Here is a 15,654-nt window from a genome sequence, read left to right as displayed (position 1 = left end):
AACAATAGCTTTACAATTCCAAGAAAGTGACTATCAATGTTTCAGAAATGGAATATTTTCCTAGGCATGCCAAAGGTCTTTCCCAATGGTCCTTTCTAATTCTCAAGTCTTTGAAAGTCCATCCCTGTAGCCAAATTTAGTGGCCATACTGGTATCACTGTCTCCCCTCTTCCTTGCCTTCAAAGGTCAAACCTTTCTTTCCCAGTTCCTTTAGAATAGATTCTTTTATGTATTTTATGAAAAATCATGTGTTTTAAAACAGGATGTTAAGAAAAAGCAAACATTCTTAGGAATGGATTATAAACCTATTATGCTAAGAACCTCTTACTGTTAAGATCACATTCATTCCTTGGTGAGGTACCAGTCTAACAAAGCAGGGGACAGAATAGAAAAACTGAAGAAAGGAAAGGAATGGAAAGGAGTATCTGATATTTAAGACTCCAATTTCATTATTTTACTTATGGCTAGTTCTAGGTAAAATAGAATTTTATGAACTCTGAAATTGCATCCCAATTTATCCTAATCCAGATACTGTCAGGAAGCAGGTCATTGATTCCATCTAGCCTCCCACTGCACACAAACTGAGCTCTAACTTCTGGGAAAAGGAAACAGGTGACAATTATCTTGAAAACAGCCAGGAAGTCTGGTTCTAGAGTTGGTGTCTTTAATTAATTACTCTCAAAAGAGCCTCTTTAAGAGCTTTTGAGAGACTTCCCTGGTGGCGCAGTGGTTAAGAATCTGCCTCCCAATGCAGGGGACACGGGTTCGAGCCCTGGTCTGGGACGATCCCCGCAGAGCAACTAAGCCCATGCGCCACAAGTACTCAGCCTGCACTCTACAGCCTGCAAGCCACAACTACTGAGCCCGCGTGCTGCAACTACTGAAGCCCGCGCACCTAGAGCCCGTGCTCTGCAATGAGAAGCCACCACAATGAGAAGCCCACGCACCGCAACCAAGAGTAGCCCCTGCTCTCCGCAACCAGAGAAAGCCCGTGCACAGCAACGAAGACCCAACGCAGCCAAAAGTAAATAAATAAGTAAATAAATTTTTTTAAAAAGAGCTTTTGATACTTAAAGGTCCTTTTAGATAGCATTATTATTATACAATAGTATTCTTGGTTTCTAAAGGGTTAAAAGTTTCAATTTTCTGGAAAACTCACTTTTGAAACACTTCTTTTCCTAGTCACATGACAAATTAGTTGCTACCCTATTTTCTTGCAAGTATTGATTAAAAAGAAAAAAAAAAGGCACTGCAGGTCTTCAATGGTGTGATCGTAAGCCAAACTAAGTGCATTTCATAACGTCCTAAGGGTTCCTTCAATTGTGCCTTCATATGTACCTGTAAGAAACTGAATTACAGACTTTGAACAAATTTTGGCCAATCTAGATTCAAGGAGGCAGAACTTGCCAACGGCAAATGGCCTTGTTGTGAAGCAGATGTAAATGCTAACCACAACACAAACCTCACAGGCTCTTGGTGAAGGTGTGGCTGGGAAATCTAACATGGGAACTAACAGTCTTCTCCTCTCAACAATCCTCCTAATCAGCATCTTTGAAGACATAGCAACAGCCTCTGCCATCACAACACTGCTGCAGATCTCTGACGTGATATCTGTTTCCTCTCCAGTGTGTACTAACACACTAATTTTCACAGTATGAAAATTCTCAGCAAATGCTGACAGTACCACAGAATGACTAATGTATGCAATGTATCACTGTATGAATCTGTGTTTATGAATTTACTGTTCTAATCAGATTTTTCAAATTTGTCAGATACACTTATGAATCCATAAGAATACCTTTAACCAAAAAAATGAACAGTTTGCCACAAGTGCGAAATGAGAGCGTTTGTTGGCTTACAGCGTCTATCCACTTGCAAAACTAGTTGAAAAGTAAAAATAATCAGATCACTTGAATCATTTTATTTTTTCTCACTGCACTTGGTACATTATTAAACTGTCTAGATGTCTTAATACTGATAATCACAATAATATTAATTCTGATTTTTAAAAAAATTACATAAGTTCTTTTTGAAACACATTTCAACAAGGCAAAAATATGCTGTGTAAAAAGTAAAAGTTCCCATCCCACTCTTCCTTGTTTATGAGAATCATTGCCTATAGCTGAGTGCTAGCCTTTTGACATTTGAAATTTTTATATAGAAATGAAGAAATCTAGAAGCATTATAAAGAAGACTTCCTATTATAACAACATGTACTAGTGCTTCTTGTAAAATTGTCATTAACTCTTTTATAGGGAATTTAGAAATACTCAGAGTTCAGGTACCTCTTTTTCCAGTGTCTGGTCTTCTATGAAATACATTATAGAAAAATAAAAACTCACTGACTTCAAAGTACAGGCTTTATAAGGCTGACTTAGGCCATATGTGTGCCCTATACTTTAGTCAGGAGTTCCATTCCTGGAAAGGGTTTAATTTAAAGGCACCGTGGAAGCTTGCTATTTGATAGAGTTGTGTTATTAATTCTTTTGTAAAGTGAATAGTTTTCCTATAAAGCACTACTTCCTAATTTATCTTCCCACATGTTGGAGGTTTTAAAAATGAAATACAACTATACAAAGGTTCCTGGTGTCCCGAACACAATCCCATAGGCTCTGTAATCAATGTGCAAGCTATTGATATAATGTATCTCTATCTTCCAGTTGACATGGCTATATTTAGAAATTCTAGATCTGGGCAAAAACCAGGATTCTGCACACAAATACCACCAGAAATAACAGATTCAAGCACAATGATTGAGGCTCACTTCTGAAAATGAGAACAGATCTGTTACGGCCCGCAAACAGAAACTGTAAATTCTATTTCAACACTTTCACACTCTTTTCTATGGTAAAGTTTCAAAGCAACAGTTATGAGACTTTTTTTAGGTTGTTGTATTATCTGGAAACAAGGAGCACATTATGTATCCATGAATGCTAAAATCTAGAAAAAGCATTTGGTGTTCTACAACCTTCACGAGAAAGTGTCTTCATTTAAGTTTATATGAATATATGTAGTATATCATAGTGTAGACTCCATTTACAAAATATATATATACATATAAATACTGAGTCATTTTAGTGGGCAATACAGTAGAGAAATTACCTCGTATTTACATTTCTTTAAGTCAATACTTAAAACATTCTGATTTCAATTTTAATTACGATTTCTCTACTTTCTCCCTTGCCACCTTTTGAATTAAAGCCTTTTAAAGTTTCAAATTTGAGTTAAAGGTATATTAGTAACTCTCAGATGGTGCCCTATTTGCAGCCACTTAGGAAAAATACAAAATGTTACAATTAAATAGCTCTTTCTGAAGGCCAATTCAGACACAAAAAGGGATAGTTTAATAAACAAGAGTAAACGCTGTGCATAACGTCATTGAGCTGGCAGAACATACTTATTCTAGGCAACATCATCTTTTAACTGACCGAAATATATTTGTTTCTTTTTCTTTCTTTTTTAAAGTAGGAGGCGAAGAGAGTGAGGGTCCCCGAATAATGTGTTTTGACAAGACGCTGAGGGGGAAAAAAATCCACAGGCTGTTCTACCGTGAGACTAGAGTTTGTTAGGTTTCTTCTGGCTTGTGGAGACTTGTACAGAAGACAACGTTATTTACGTTTCGGAGACTTCCATTTAAATGACCGAGGCAGCTGTCCCTCCCAGCCGCAGCATTTTCTGCCCGGGGACGACTCGCGGTGGCAAACGCCCCCCCCCCCACTGGCCGCCCCTTCACCTGAGGGGCGCGGGCCAGCCTGCGACGCCCCGCCGGGCAGGGCGGCCGTCCGGGCGGTAGCTCCAGGGGCGCCCTCCCCGGGGAGCGTTCTCCGAAGCTGTTAGGGTGCGAGGGCGGGGAAGCGACGCGACCTCCGTGCAGCCCAAGCAGTTGGCCGGGTGCCCGCCCGCCCACTCGCCCGGTCCCTTGCCCTGGTACCTCGTCCTGGCCGCGGCTCCCGCCACACTGCTTGCAGCCCAACAGCTCCGAGACGGCCAGCGAGGCCGTATACGCCTCGTTCGCGGCTGTGGCCAGGCGCATATCGGCGCGGGGACAGCTGCAGACGCGCAGGGGAGCCGCGGCGGCGCGGAGGAGGCGAGAGCTGGACGGGCTGCCAGTCTGCCTCTGAGCTATAGCGCCTCAGTCGACGCTGACGGCTGAGGCAGTGCGGGGCGGGATGGGGCAAACAAACAAGACATGCGGCCCCGCCCCCGCCGTCACTCCGCCGAGTCGGCAGCCGAGCGCGCCAATGGGGGCCCGCAGCGCCGCGGCACCCCGCCCCCTTGGCGCTGAGGAGCGGGCGCTGGCGGGGAGCGGGTGCTGGCGGGGGGGCGGGCTACGCGGCCGGGCGAGAAACAACCTCTAGGGAACGAACTCCCGCGAGGAGCTAATCCTCGGGTCGGAATGGGCTCGGTCCGCCGGGAGGTGTGCGTGCACTGCGGCTGGAAGATGCAGCGCAAGCCGGTGGGTTTCAGTTGAAAGGCAAATTGTCCCTGTCCCAGTATTGGCAGCCGAAAGCTTGCCCTCCCTCCACCCGCTCGGGTCCACTTACCTAGAGCCAAACAGCAACCCACCTCTAGGCTGACCCCGACACCACCAGGAGGAATAAAATTCGCTTCACATTTTATGAACTTTTGAAATTTCCCTTTCTTTTCAATAATGCCCAAACAGCGCTGACTGGGCCGCAGAATGCAGAAACAAGTAGGGGACCATGACCCATATTCAATGTAAAATTATTTTGGGTAAGCTATGTATAAACTATAAATATCACTCTCCTACACAGATAAGCCTTGGTAGCAGATCTCTAAATTTTTTTCTTGCCAAGTATATTCGAAAGCTTTAAAATTTGTTTCCTCATAAGCGCCCTAGGTTCTAAAGAAAGAATCTCTCTCTGAAACCTGATGAGGAACGTGAGAAAACAGGTCATAAAGGAACACAAATAACTGACATTGTTGGATCTGGAACACAAATCTCTCAAGTCCTGTGTCAACACTATTTCCTTACAGGGCTCCATTAACTTCTTTTTAAAAAATTAACTCCTAAATTAGGTCTCTTTTTTTGCATGTTTGCCCCGTATTTTCAAAGGCTTACATGCTCAGGTTAAAAAAAAAAAAAAAGTTGGAACATTCTGATAGAAGGAAACAAGCAGAGTTTAAGTCAATAAATACTGACAGACACAGAACCAGGGCTCATAAATGAAAATAAGTTTCAGTCTTAGGAGTGAGGTTACAATGTCTCAGAGAAAACTGAGTTACTCTTTGAGCTCTTAAACTGTCACATTTTAAAAGTAGCAGGTTAAAAATGGTTACTTTTTATTTATCTTCTCCAGATAAATAAAATGATGTTATATGTTCTCATACACTGCTTTTATAAATTGCTAAAGCACCCAAAATATTTTTACTGGTCAAGAAAAGCAATTTGAGGTTAATATTGACATAGAAGAAAAGGTTACAGAGACGTCCAAGCTCTCTTCCTCTGAGCACAGCCACAAAAACAGTCTAATCTGATGCCCACTCAGCCACAAACACACAGGCAAAAATAAACCCAGTAAACCATCCAATTTGCAGCAATATGACATACCCTCCAAGATAAACTGGTTGTAGATGAATAACGTGGAAACATAAATGGACTTGATGTAGGGGTTGTGAGCTATAGAGTTACTTAATGAGGGAAGTATGTGAAAAATAATGACTGGCTCTAGAAGAGTTGAGCTGTGATTTTATTTTCTGGAAGGAATAAAATAGTGGGGGTTAGCTGTCTAGTAGGGCATAACCTTGTCTGTAACATTAAAATTATATCATTTACAAAATGGAGAATGTTTACCTTTCTATTTTCTAATGAGAGGCAAGGGAAAAGCATGCATTTAGCTAATGCAAAAATGGTTTAAATGCAAATTAGAACTGCAAACTGTGTATACACATGTGTATATATACATATATGTGTATATATGTGTGTGTATGTATACATATATATGTTCATGTTTGATACTTTGTGCTTAATATTTATTGAAGAAACATATGTTGAAAATGAATAGGAAGCTCCAATTAGGATCTCTTTCTTTCTTTCTTTCTCTTCCTTCCTTCCTTCCTTTCCTTCTTTCTTTCTTTCTTTTCTCTCTCTCCCTCCCTCCCTCCTTCTTCTTTGAAAGTTTCAGTTTATTTATTTTGATGCTGCCTTACATAAAAAGAAAAATAATTTTAATAATTTCTAATTCAGTCCTTACTGAGACCCTTTCAAGCCATTAAATGTCAAGGTTCCTTTATGGTTTCTATAAAGACTGACTTAAGGTCTTCAAAGAGTACTGATTTTTGCTCTTTTTGATAGAGCAGTAACTGTGAATTAGTCACTCTCTTCTCTAACATAAAAAGGCTGCCTCCAAATAAATCTATTAACCAAGAATTCCAACAATTGTATTGACCTGCAAATATCACTGTGTAGATCTCACTTCTGGAAATGCTTTGTTCCAAATCATTTAATAAAAAGTTTGTATTTTCCAAAGATTTCACTACTTGAGTAGGCCAGATGTCCTGAAGGTGCTTCTCCTAATGAACCCCAGTGCTAAGCATGTAGTAAACCTCCTGAGCACCGATTAGTAATTGGGAAGGACTACGTTTTTTGATATTTACCACAGGCTATCATTATAGGCCAGCAGCTATTTACAAAATCTGCTATTTAAACATTTCCTTTCAACATTTTTTTCTTCGATGAAGAATCCTGACATCTAATCCAAGAAGTAAGAGTAAATCTGAAATATTTCCTTTCCTCTAAAAATGTTTTGGGAATTCCCTGGTGGTCTAGTGGTCAGGACTCCGAGCTTTCACTGCCAAGGGTGTGGGTTCAATATCTGGTCGGGGAACTAAGCTCCCACAAGCCATGAGGCACAGCCAAATAAATAAATATAAAAATAAAAATGTTTTGGTAAACCTACTCAAACTGTATCAAAGTGAGGTTTTTGCATTTGTCATTAGCAGGAATGGTCTCAACTCTTAATTTTCTCAAGAACAAGATGTTACACCCATGTAAAAGAGTGGTGTCAAATGACTTGATCTGAGCAGAGAACTTATGTGGCATTAGAGAGTCCAGACTTGGTGTGGTGGTTCAAGATAGGCTTCCAGAAGGAAGAGATATCTGAGCTAGGGGCTTAGAGGATTAGTAGAGAGGCCTTGGCAAGAAAATCGGGGGAGTGTTTGGGAGAGTAAAGACAAAGAGTTCTAAGCAAAGAAACCAGCATGTGCAAAAGCCCACAGGCAGGGGAGAGACTGAGAGTGGTAGTCTGTTAGGAAGGAAGTTCACTGGGGTCTAGAGCACAGGGTATGGAGAGTAATGGATGAAGTTTAGGTAAAACATAAACAGTAAGGAGGGACCTTGTTTAAGATTCATTAAGGACAATAAATTTCATTCTTAAGAGTAATGTGGAGTTACTAAAAGTTTTAAAGAGTAGAATGACATCAAATTTGCATTTCAGCTAAGGTTTAGGCAAAACTAGAGGCAGGAAGATGAGCTAGGAAGGCTGTTGAGGCAATTCTGTCAAGGCAAGAGGGTGATGTGAAGAACAATGGAAATGAAACAAAGTGTAGGGATGAAGGTGGATTTGTCTCTCCAACATGATAATAAGTTTCTTGAGAAAGGAAATGATGCCTCATACTTTTGTTTTTGAAATTTAGGAGATAAATCTCAACTTACATGCTCTCCTGACCAAGTGGCTTCCCTAAATCCATTAGACTTTAAAAAATACAGTCACCTAATGAAAAAGAATATGTATATTTTAATAGAAAGAATACTAATCAGGCCAAAACATATAATCACACTTTCATGGACCACATATTAAACCTTGAATTTTCTCATTAACTAAAGGAATTAAAGTACTATAGATTTGTAGATCTATTCTTTAGAAATTATATTTAATAACTGGTTAGATACACATAGCCATGATTTTAGCCATTAAACCAAAGAACTCCTTTAAGAGGGGGAGTGGGATTTGTTAGATTTATGGGGTTTAAGCATTCTTGAAAAAAATGCCATATTGTCATTTAAAACATTTTTACTTGGAATGAATGCTGGTTTTTAAGATTACTTCTGCTTACTAATTTTGTCAAGATTTTTCTCCTCTAGCTTATTATCTTCCTGTTTTTTTATATATAGCTTGCCTGCTAAGCACTTTTTTCCTTTCAACATCATGTTTTGGGTATGTTGAGATCCTACTAGTACTGAACGTTAATTTTATATTCTCTTATTTGGCCTCTACTTTTTTCACTTCTTCAATTTAATTTTTAGAATTATATTACTTATAAAGAAGCAAGAATGTTGACAAATCTTTGCTATCTTTTGCTCCTTTAGGGTTTCTTCTTTTAGAAATGCACAGTTTTAAATTTCTACATAGGGTTTTAGAAACATAGACCATCGCTCATATCTGTAAACAAGTAGTATTCCAAATAGTATCAGTGGTTTTAAATTAGAAAATCACTTTCCCTCAAAGAATAAGCATGTTAAATCATGGTCAGGTTTTCCAGGCTAATGGTAAGACCAACATATCAGACACTAAGAACTTTACACTTACAAGGCAGATACAATTATTTCTATTTTACAAATTTGTAAAACAGAAACTCATAAAATATTGGTAACTTGTCCAAGGTTGTAAAAGTAGTCAAATGCAGACTGAGATTAGAACCTAGGTCTGAATCCAAAGCAGCAGAAGCTGGGCTGCTTCTTTTAATGAATATTTTAAAAATGTCAATAATGGTATGTTAGCTTAAGTTCTTGATTCTGATGGCAAGAAAAGAGGGCAGGAAGAAAGAAAAATTTATCTCCCTTGCTCATACTTAGGGTGAGATCTGGTTTTAAAAAACAGAAAAGAAAAAAGAAATCATGGAATGAGTGGTCTTGGTCTTTGAGAGCTTCTCTCCTCTATTTCTCTACCCCTGTCATTCCTCTCAGTGTCTCCCCAGACCTTTGGTAACTTCATGCTACCCAAAGCTCCCGCAATAAAGTTTACCCAACTTCCTACCTGCTCCTCACATTACCCCTATTCTTCTTAGAATAACTGGTAGGTATTAGGAAGAAAACAGGCTTCTTATACTAACTCACACTTATTATATGAGGGACTGACATCTCATACTAATTTATTTATTTATTTATTTAGTCTGTCTCAATAGAATGTAAGCTCCATAAAATCAGAATGTTTGTCTTTTTTGTTCACTGCTGTATTTCTGATATCTTAGTGCCCAGCACACAGTAGACCCTCAATAAGAATGTACTGAATGAGTGAACTCCACAGAGATGTTTCCATTAAAAAAAAAAAAAAGAAGCTTAACTCAACTGAAAACTTAATAATGAATTTCAAGTTCAATATTCATACAATAAAAGATTTGGGCCATCTAGACAAACACTTTTGGAGGCTTTGGGGTCACTGTTTAGGCAGGCAGGCAGGCTCTGCTTGGGAATCAGCTTGTCCTTTCCAGCTCTGCCAAGCAAATTCTGTTTTTCATAGTCTCTTCCCATCTTCTCCTTTGGAACCCCAGATATTCCCAAGCTCCTTTGATTTTTCTGTTCCTGTTTTCCTGCACTACCAAGATAGTGGCTACGTAGGTTTGGGCAATGGTACATATGGCTCACTTGTTAAGTCAGGCAGGTACTTACAAGTCAGACACTGCCTGTATACATACCATAGTTTGACAAATTCATGAACATTCTGTAACCAAGTCTGGCTTTAAACATCCTGAGGCTTCTCTAAAGTGAAGTGACCGTAAAGTAAGTGTTGAGATATCAAAGTTAAGTGGGAGAATTCATTCATTACAACTTTTAGAGGCTAATTACTTTTCAGCATTGTTGTTGAAGTAAATAAGAAGGAATGGATTTAATCTGGAATAGGATGAGGTTCAAGAAAAAGATGAGTGTAGTGGGAAACTGAGAGTTAGGTCTTTATCCCATATGTTCTTGGGAGTTACTGAAGGTTTTAAAGAAGGACAAAAAGGAAATACCAACTCAAAAAAAAAAAAACCAAAAAGGTAATGGAAGATACTTAACGTAGGACATGGTCAAGTAGAAAATATTTCTCAGGCTGTGCATATATACTGTATTGTATTTAAAATAGTTTTTGAACATAGGCAGAACACTCTATGACATAAATCACAGCAAGATCCTTTTTGACCCACCTCCTAGAGTAATGGAAATAAAAACAAAAATAAACAAATGGGACCTAATGAAACTTAAAACTTTTGCACAGCAAAGGAAACCATAAACAAGACCGAGAGACAACCCTCAGAATGGGAGAAAGTATTTGCAAATGAAGCAACTGACAAAGGATTAATCTCCAAAATATACAAGAAGCTCATGCAGCTCAATATCAAAAAAACAAACAACCCAATCCAAAAATGAGTAGAAGACCTAAATAGACATTTCTCCAAAGAAGATATACAGATTGCCAACAAACACATGAAAGGATGCTCAACATCACTAATCATTAGAGAAATGCAAATCAAAACCACAATGAGGTATCACCTCACACCAGTCAGAATGGGCATCATCAAAAAATCTACAAACAATAAATGCTGGAGAGGGTATGGAGAAAAGGGAACCCTCTTGCACTGTTGGTGGGAATGTAAAATGATACAGCCACTATGGAGAACAGTATGGAGATTCCTTAAGAAACTAAAAATAGAACTACCATATGACCCAGCAATCCCACTACTGGGCATATACCCTGAGAAAATCATAATTCAAAAAGAGTCATGTACCACAATGTTCACTGCAGCACTATTTACAATACCCAGGACATGGAAGCAACCTAAATGTCCATCGACAGATGAATAGATAAAGAAGATGCAGCACATATATAGAATGGAACATTACTCAACCATAAAAAGAAATGAAATTGAGTTATTTGTAGTGAGGTGGATGGACCTAGAGTCTGTCATACAAAGTGAAGTAAGTCAGAAAAACAAATACCATATGCTAACACATATATATGGAATCTAAAAAAAATAAAATAAAGATGTTAAAATAAAATGGTTCTGATGAACCTAGTGGCAGGACAGGAATAAAGATGCAGACGTAGAGAGTGGACTTGAGGACACGGGGGTGGGGGGAGAGGGGAAGCTGGGACAAAGTGAGAGAGTAGCATTGACATATGTACACTACCAAATGTAAAATATATAGCTAGTGGGAAGCAGCCGCATAGCACAGGAAGATCAGCTCAGTGCTTTGTGACCACCTAGAGGGGTGGGATAGGGAGGATGGGAGAGAGGCTCAAGAGGGAGGGGATATGGGGATATATGTATACATATAGCTGATTCACTTTGTTACACAGCAGAAACTAACACAACAATGTAAAGCAGTTATACTCCAATAAAGATGTAAAAAAAAAAAATAGTTTTTGAGGAGCTGGATTTCATCTGTACCTAAAAACATACGTGAAAATGCTTTTTAAATTCTCAAAATGCTTCTGTTTGTGGGCACAAGGCAATAACTGGTTTTAATATGTAACCTATAATTTTAAGTCCAAGGAATATATTGGTCTGGCATAATATAAAAAATTATCTTCTCAAAATAGATTAAAATCAAACCTAATATCTTCAACTTATCCTGAGCCCACAGACTTTATGGAACTGAATTCTCAAGTGTTTACTTCCTTTATAAAACTGAATTTACCCATAGTTAAAATGTTTAGGCTAAATGCATATTAGTAAGTCATTTGCTTAATCACTTCTGAATTTTGAATGTTTTATTCATACTAGAGATAATCTTAATTCAAAGAAACAAAATCCTAATGACAATATTCTAAAATCTTTTAATCAAGTTATTTTTTGTTTATAACAGCTATCCTGACCTCCCTATCCATGCCCCTCGCCATGATTAGTACTACCAAGCTGTGAATAGAGTTCAACAATATGTGCTTTTCTAACAGCTCAAAGAACCCCCCACTCAGTTCCTTTGTGATAATCTTTAGTTGTAGGTCCTTTAATCCTTTAAACCACCTTCTTTCTTTGCCTCCTTCTGAGATCTCTTGTTTTTCAAGAGGGTATTAAGTTGTAGATCCTTAACCTCGTCACAAAGTACAAGGCCACATCTACAAACTACTTGCATATTACTAAGCATTTTAGAAATTAAATGCCATTCACTGGATTTTCTCATCTGTTCTTCTGCCCTCCAAAATCCTCACTGCACCTCTGTGGGCCATTTTCCCCTTTGCCCAAAGGATGTGGGTACATTCAGGGCACGGTAGTTCAACAAATATATTTATTTTCACTTACCACTACTATCTCTCTATTTAGCTAAGAATACTCAAAAAAAGAATGCAACTTTAAAAATTATGTTTTTTTTTACATGAGGTTAAGTTTGAACAGAATTCAAGATCATTTCACTTGTAGTAATAGAAAATCTGATTTTCCTAATTTTTGGCAAATAATTGAGAAACACTAAAATAGGATTTTATTCAGATATTACAAGTTGGAGAAGGTAGTATTCTTTTTTAACTTGTTATATCTCTAATTTAAAAAGTATGTTTTTAAATATCTGTTAACTTTATAACAGATAAAGCTGATTGGATAAAGTGAGTTTAGATATGAAGCCAAAGGGGTTTATAAGACCCTGCCCAAAGTGAAAAAAAAAAAAAAGTATGTTTTGGCATAGGTTTATGTATGGATGTCAGTGCTATTATTTTACCAATTAACAGAAATCTTAATAATACGTAAACACTTCAGTCATTCATTATTTATAAATATTTACTGAATGCCAATTATATGCACTTAATTTCTTAAATCCTATGAACAAGGAGAAACATCTTAATTTGAGATTGGACATCTATTTTATTTAGACTTAAATCTCTCACATAAGTCATACAGATTGGCAAATAGCTTGGGATTCTGTCAGGGATCATTAAATAGGGAGTCATCTACTTTAACGTCCAACTCTGAGAAAAAAACCAAAACAACAAACAAATAAGAAAACAAAAACAAAACCCCAGAAGGTATGGCAATCTCTTAACAACCCTTCTAGTTTTAGTCCCCTCAAATTTAAAATGAAGGGCAAATGAACTTCATGGTCTCTCATACTTTACTTCAGCTCTAAAGTTCTATTCTGTTATTATAATTCCTGATTTTATCAAGAATTAATATGCTTTACGCTAACCAGAACCTGGCTTCCTCCTACACCAGGCTTCTTTGTACATTACCAGTGATTTCAGAATTGTATTTCTTACAAGTACTTTAGAGATATTATGAAATATTATATTTGAGCTTTCTTTTTCAAGGTAACCTACAAACATCTATAAACAGTAAATGCATTGGAAACCACCAAAATAATAATTTGGATACTGGAGTAAATAAAGCTTCTTCCATCATCTCTGTGAGTATATGTTTGAACATTCTTGTAAATTTGTCAGTGGCAAGGAAGGGTATAGTTTGTGTGTTCTGGCCTTCTAAAAAACTCATGCCTGCCTGCATCTGCTTGAGTAAAACTATAGTAGTGAGTGGGCTGCTACAGCATGTAGGTACTTTGCTGTGTCAATCCAGATTTCTCTGATATTATGAATACAAGAAAATACAGAAATACTGTAACTATAATCCATAACCCCTTTATTTCAAATTTGTTTAAAACATAACATAACCTCATTGTTCTCACTAATTGGCTTGATAAATAATTTAACTTTACTTATTTGAACTTTAAAGAGATCACTTATTAATAAAACACCAGTTTTAGATATTGTATATAAATCAGAATTCTGGTAATACTGTTTCACTAAAGACTATGTGGACAAAAAAAAAAAAAAATCAGTAACACATCTGAATATCACTGTTTTATATACATGCCACATCTCCTGATCTGTACACTAGAACTCCCAGTAGGTTTGGAGAATCAATGCTAGTCTGTAGCTCCCTATGTTGTTCATCCAAGGCTTGAGTCAGGCTTTAAGGCTCAGAGAATGTTCCCAGGATTTCTGCTGGTTCTAAAAGAGTGCCGGGGAAATCTAGTTCAAAGTCTTATTCCCATCAATGCCAAATAGAGCCTTAAAGAAAAGGCTCTTGGAATCACAACAGTTCAATTATGGTTTACTGAATTACAAACCAAACTTGGCTTCCAGTAGAACTTTTATTTAGGCTGTCCCGGATTTGGTCTATAACTGAAAGGACTGTCAATCCTTCTAGCCTTTCTCCAGAAAACATGAATAAAGTCAGTCCCATCCTTCAGTGACATACATGCCAATATGATCAATAATAGCTTTTATCCTAAAACACAAAAAGTTGACCTAATAAATTCTTCAGTGATGCACTTTGGAATTGTTATTAACAATAAGGATATCCAAATAATCTTTTGTGTTTGTAATAGGCAGGTCTTTAAATAATGTATTTGCTCTTTACAATTAGAACGTGCTTTAAATGTCAGAAAATTCAACTTTCAAGTATTCAACCAGATTAAAAAAAGAACCACCGTACTCTAATTTGTGCATTACAAATGTACAATTAAAATCTTAAAACCTTAAAATACTGCACACTAAATTTACAAATTGATGGGTTAAAAAAAATCTAAACTTCAAAAGATAGCAGAAAAAAGTATGTGGATCGGAGAAAGAGCAAAGCAGAGTCAAAAGCAGCGCAGGATACAGTTCAAATAGGTCACATTCAACTTTTGACTTTCCCAAAGAACAAAAAAACAAGCTTAGCAACAGTTTTCAGCCAATCAGAAAGCAGACAAACAGGTAAGGACTCAACCGATCCAGATACCAATGAAGTCCAACCTTCAGTGTTTTTTTTGTTGTTGTTGTTTTTTGCTTTTTTTAAAAAAATTATATAGTGTCAGAGCAGAACACAAGTTATAAAACAGGATAGACTGTCCTGGGTTAAAGAAAGATAAAATCTCTTCACCAACCCTTAACAAAATATATCAGATTTTAGTAATGTAGTGATAATTTTGTTTACATCCTTATTGTGCCAGATCCTGTATAAAGTTATCTTTAAAATATTTGTGTATTTGTAATAATATATAGAATTTTGTGGGAAATTTTCTTTCTTGTCTGTGCATAGAGGATAAGGGTAGGAAGATGTATAAGATTCTTTTCTTCTTAAATTCCTTAATACTCAATTTCTAAAATTCACGGGGGATTGGTGGGGGGGACCCAATAAGAAAATGCTACAGTGCAAATCCAAAAATGTAAATATGATTAAAAACAACCACATACAAATACAGCCTTCAAAACAATCAAGCAAACAACAAATTGTACAGTGCCATTCTATGTAATTTTTCCTCCTTATTTCTATCACTCAATACATATTCTTGAGAGAAGAAAGTTTTCTGAGGATTTAGAAGGGATTTTCAAAGAGTTACAGATTTCATCATTGTAATGTTTAGTGCAAACCTCAGTATTTGCTCAAATTGACAGTGTTACTTGCAATAGAGACACAAAAACACTGTGAAACAATAGTTAATAATTTTCTTCATTCTGCTTTTGGCTTGCCAAATTTATAAAGTATTCTAAAGCAGTTTCTAATATTTTCTGTAAAAATCTTCAAGAACCACCTTTTGTTTTTTTCTTCAAGTACTGCTTAAATCATTTGCTAGTTTTAGTTCCCTAAAAAAAAAATTACTTTAAGTAGATCAGCTTGACTTGCCATATCATCAATTATGTACTGAACTTACCATGCACTAAAAAACATAAGAGATTTGCTACT

General features: G+C 37.2%; 1 protein-coding gene across 3 annotated transcripts in view; it reads right to left on the bottom strand.

The window, feature by feature from the left end:
- SESN1 (sestrin 1) overlaps positions 1 to 15,654 on the bottom strand; it is a 116,916-nt gene that overhangs the window by 17,776 nt on the left and 83,486 nt on the right. The window contains exon 1 of one of the 3 annotated variants that reach the window (XM_057527779.1): positions 3,932 to 4,167. The exons of the other annotated variants lie outside the window; for them this stretch is intronic. Within the exon in view, the coding sequence (XP_057383762.1) occupies positions 3,932 to 4,033 (102 nt within the window). The 5' untranslated portion in view covers positions 4,034 to 4,167. Of the gene's footprint in view, positions 1 to 3,931; positions 4,168 to 15,654 lie in introns of those variants that run through there. 3 annotated transcript variants of the gene reach the window in all.

Source organism: Balaenoptera acutorostrata, chromosome 14, assembly GCF_949987535.1.
Source record: "Balaenoptera acutorostrata chromosome 14, mBalAcu1.1, whole genome shotgun sequence".
NCBI classification, from domain to species: domain Eukaryota; kingdom Metazoa; phylum Chordata; class Mammalia; order Artiodactyla; family Balaenopteridae; genus Balaenoptera; species Balaenoptera acutorostrata.
The sequence above is the reverse complement of the archived record's forward strand: the minus strand, read 5'-3'. Positions and strand labels throughout refer to the sequence as shown.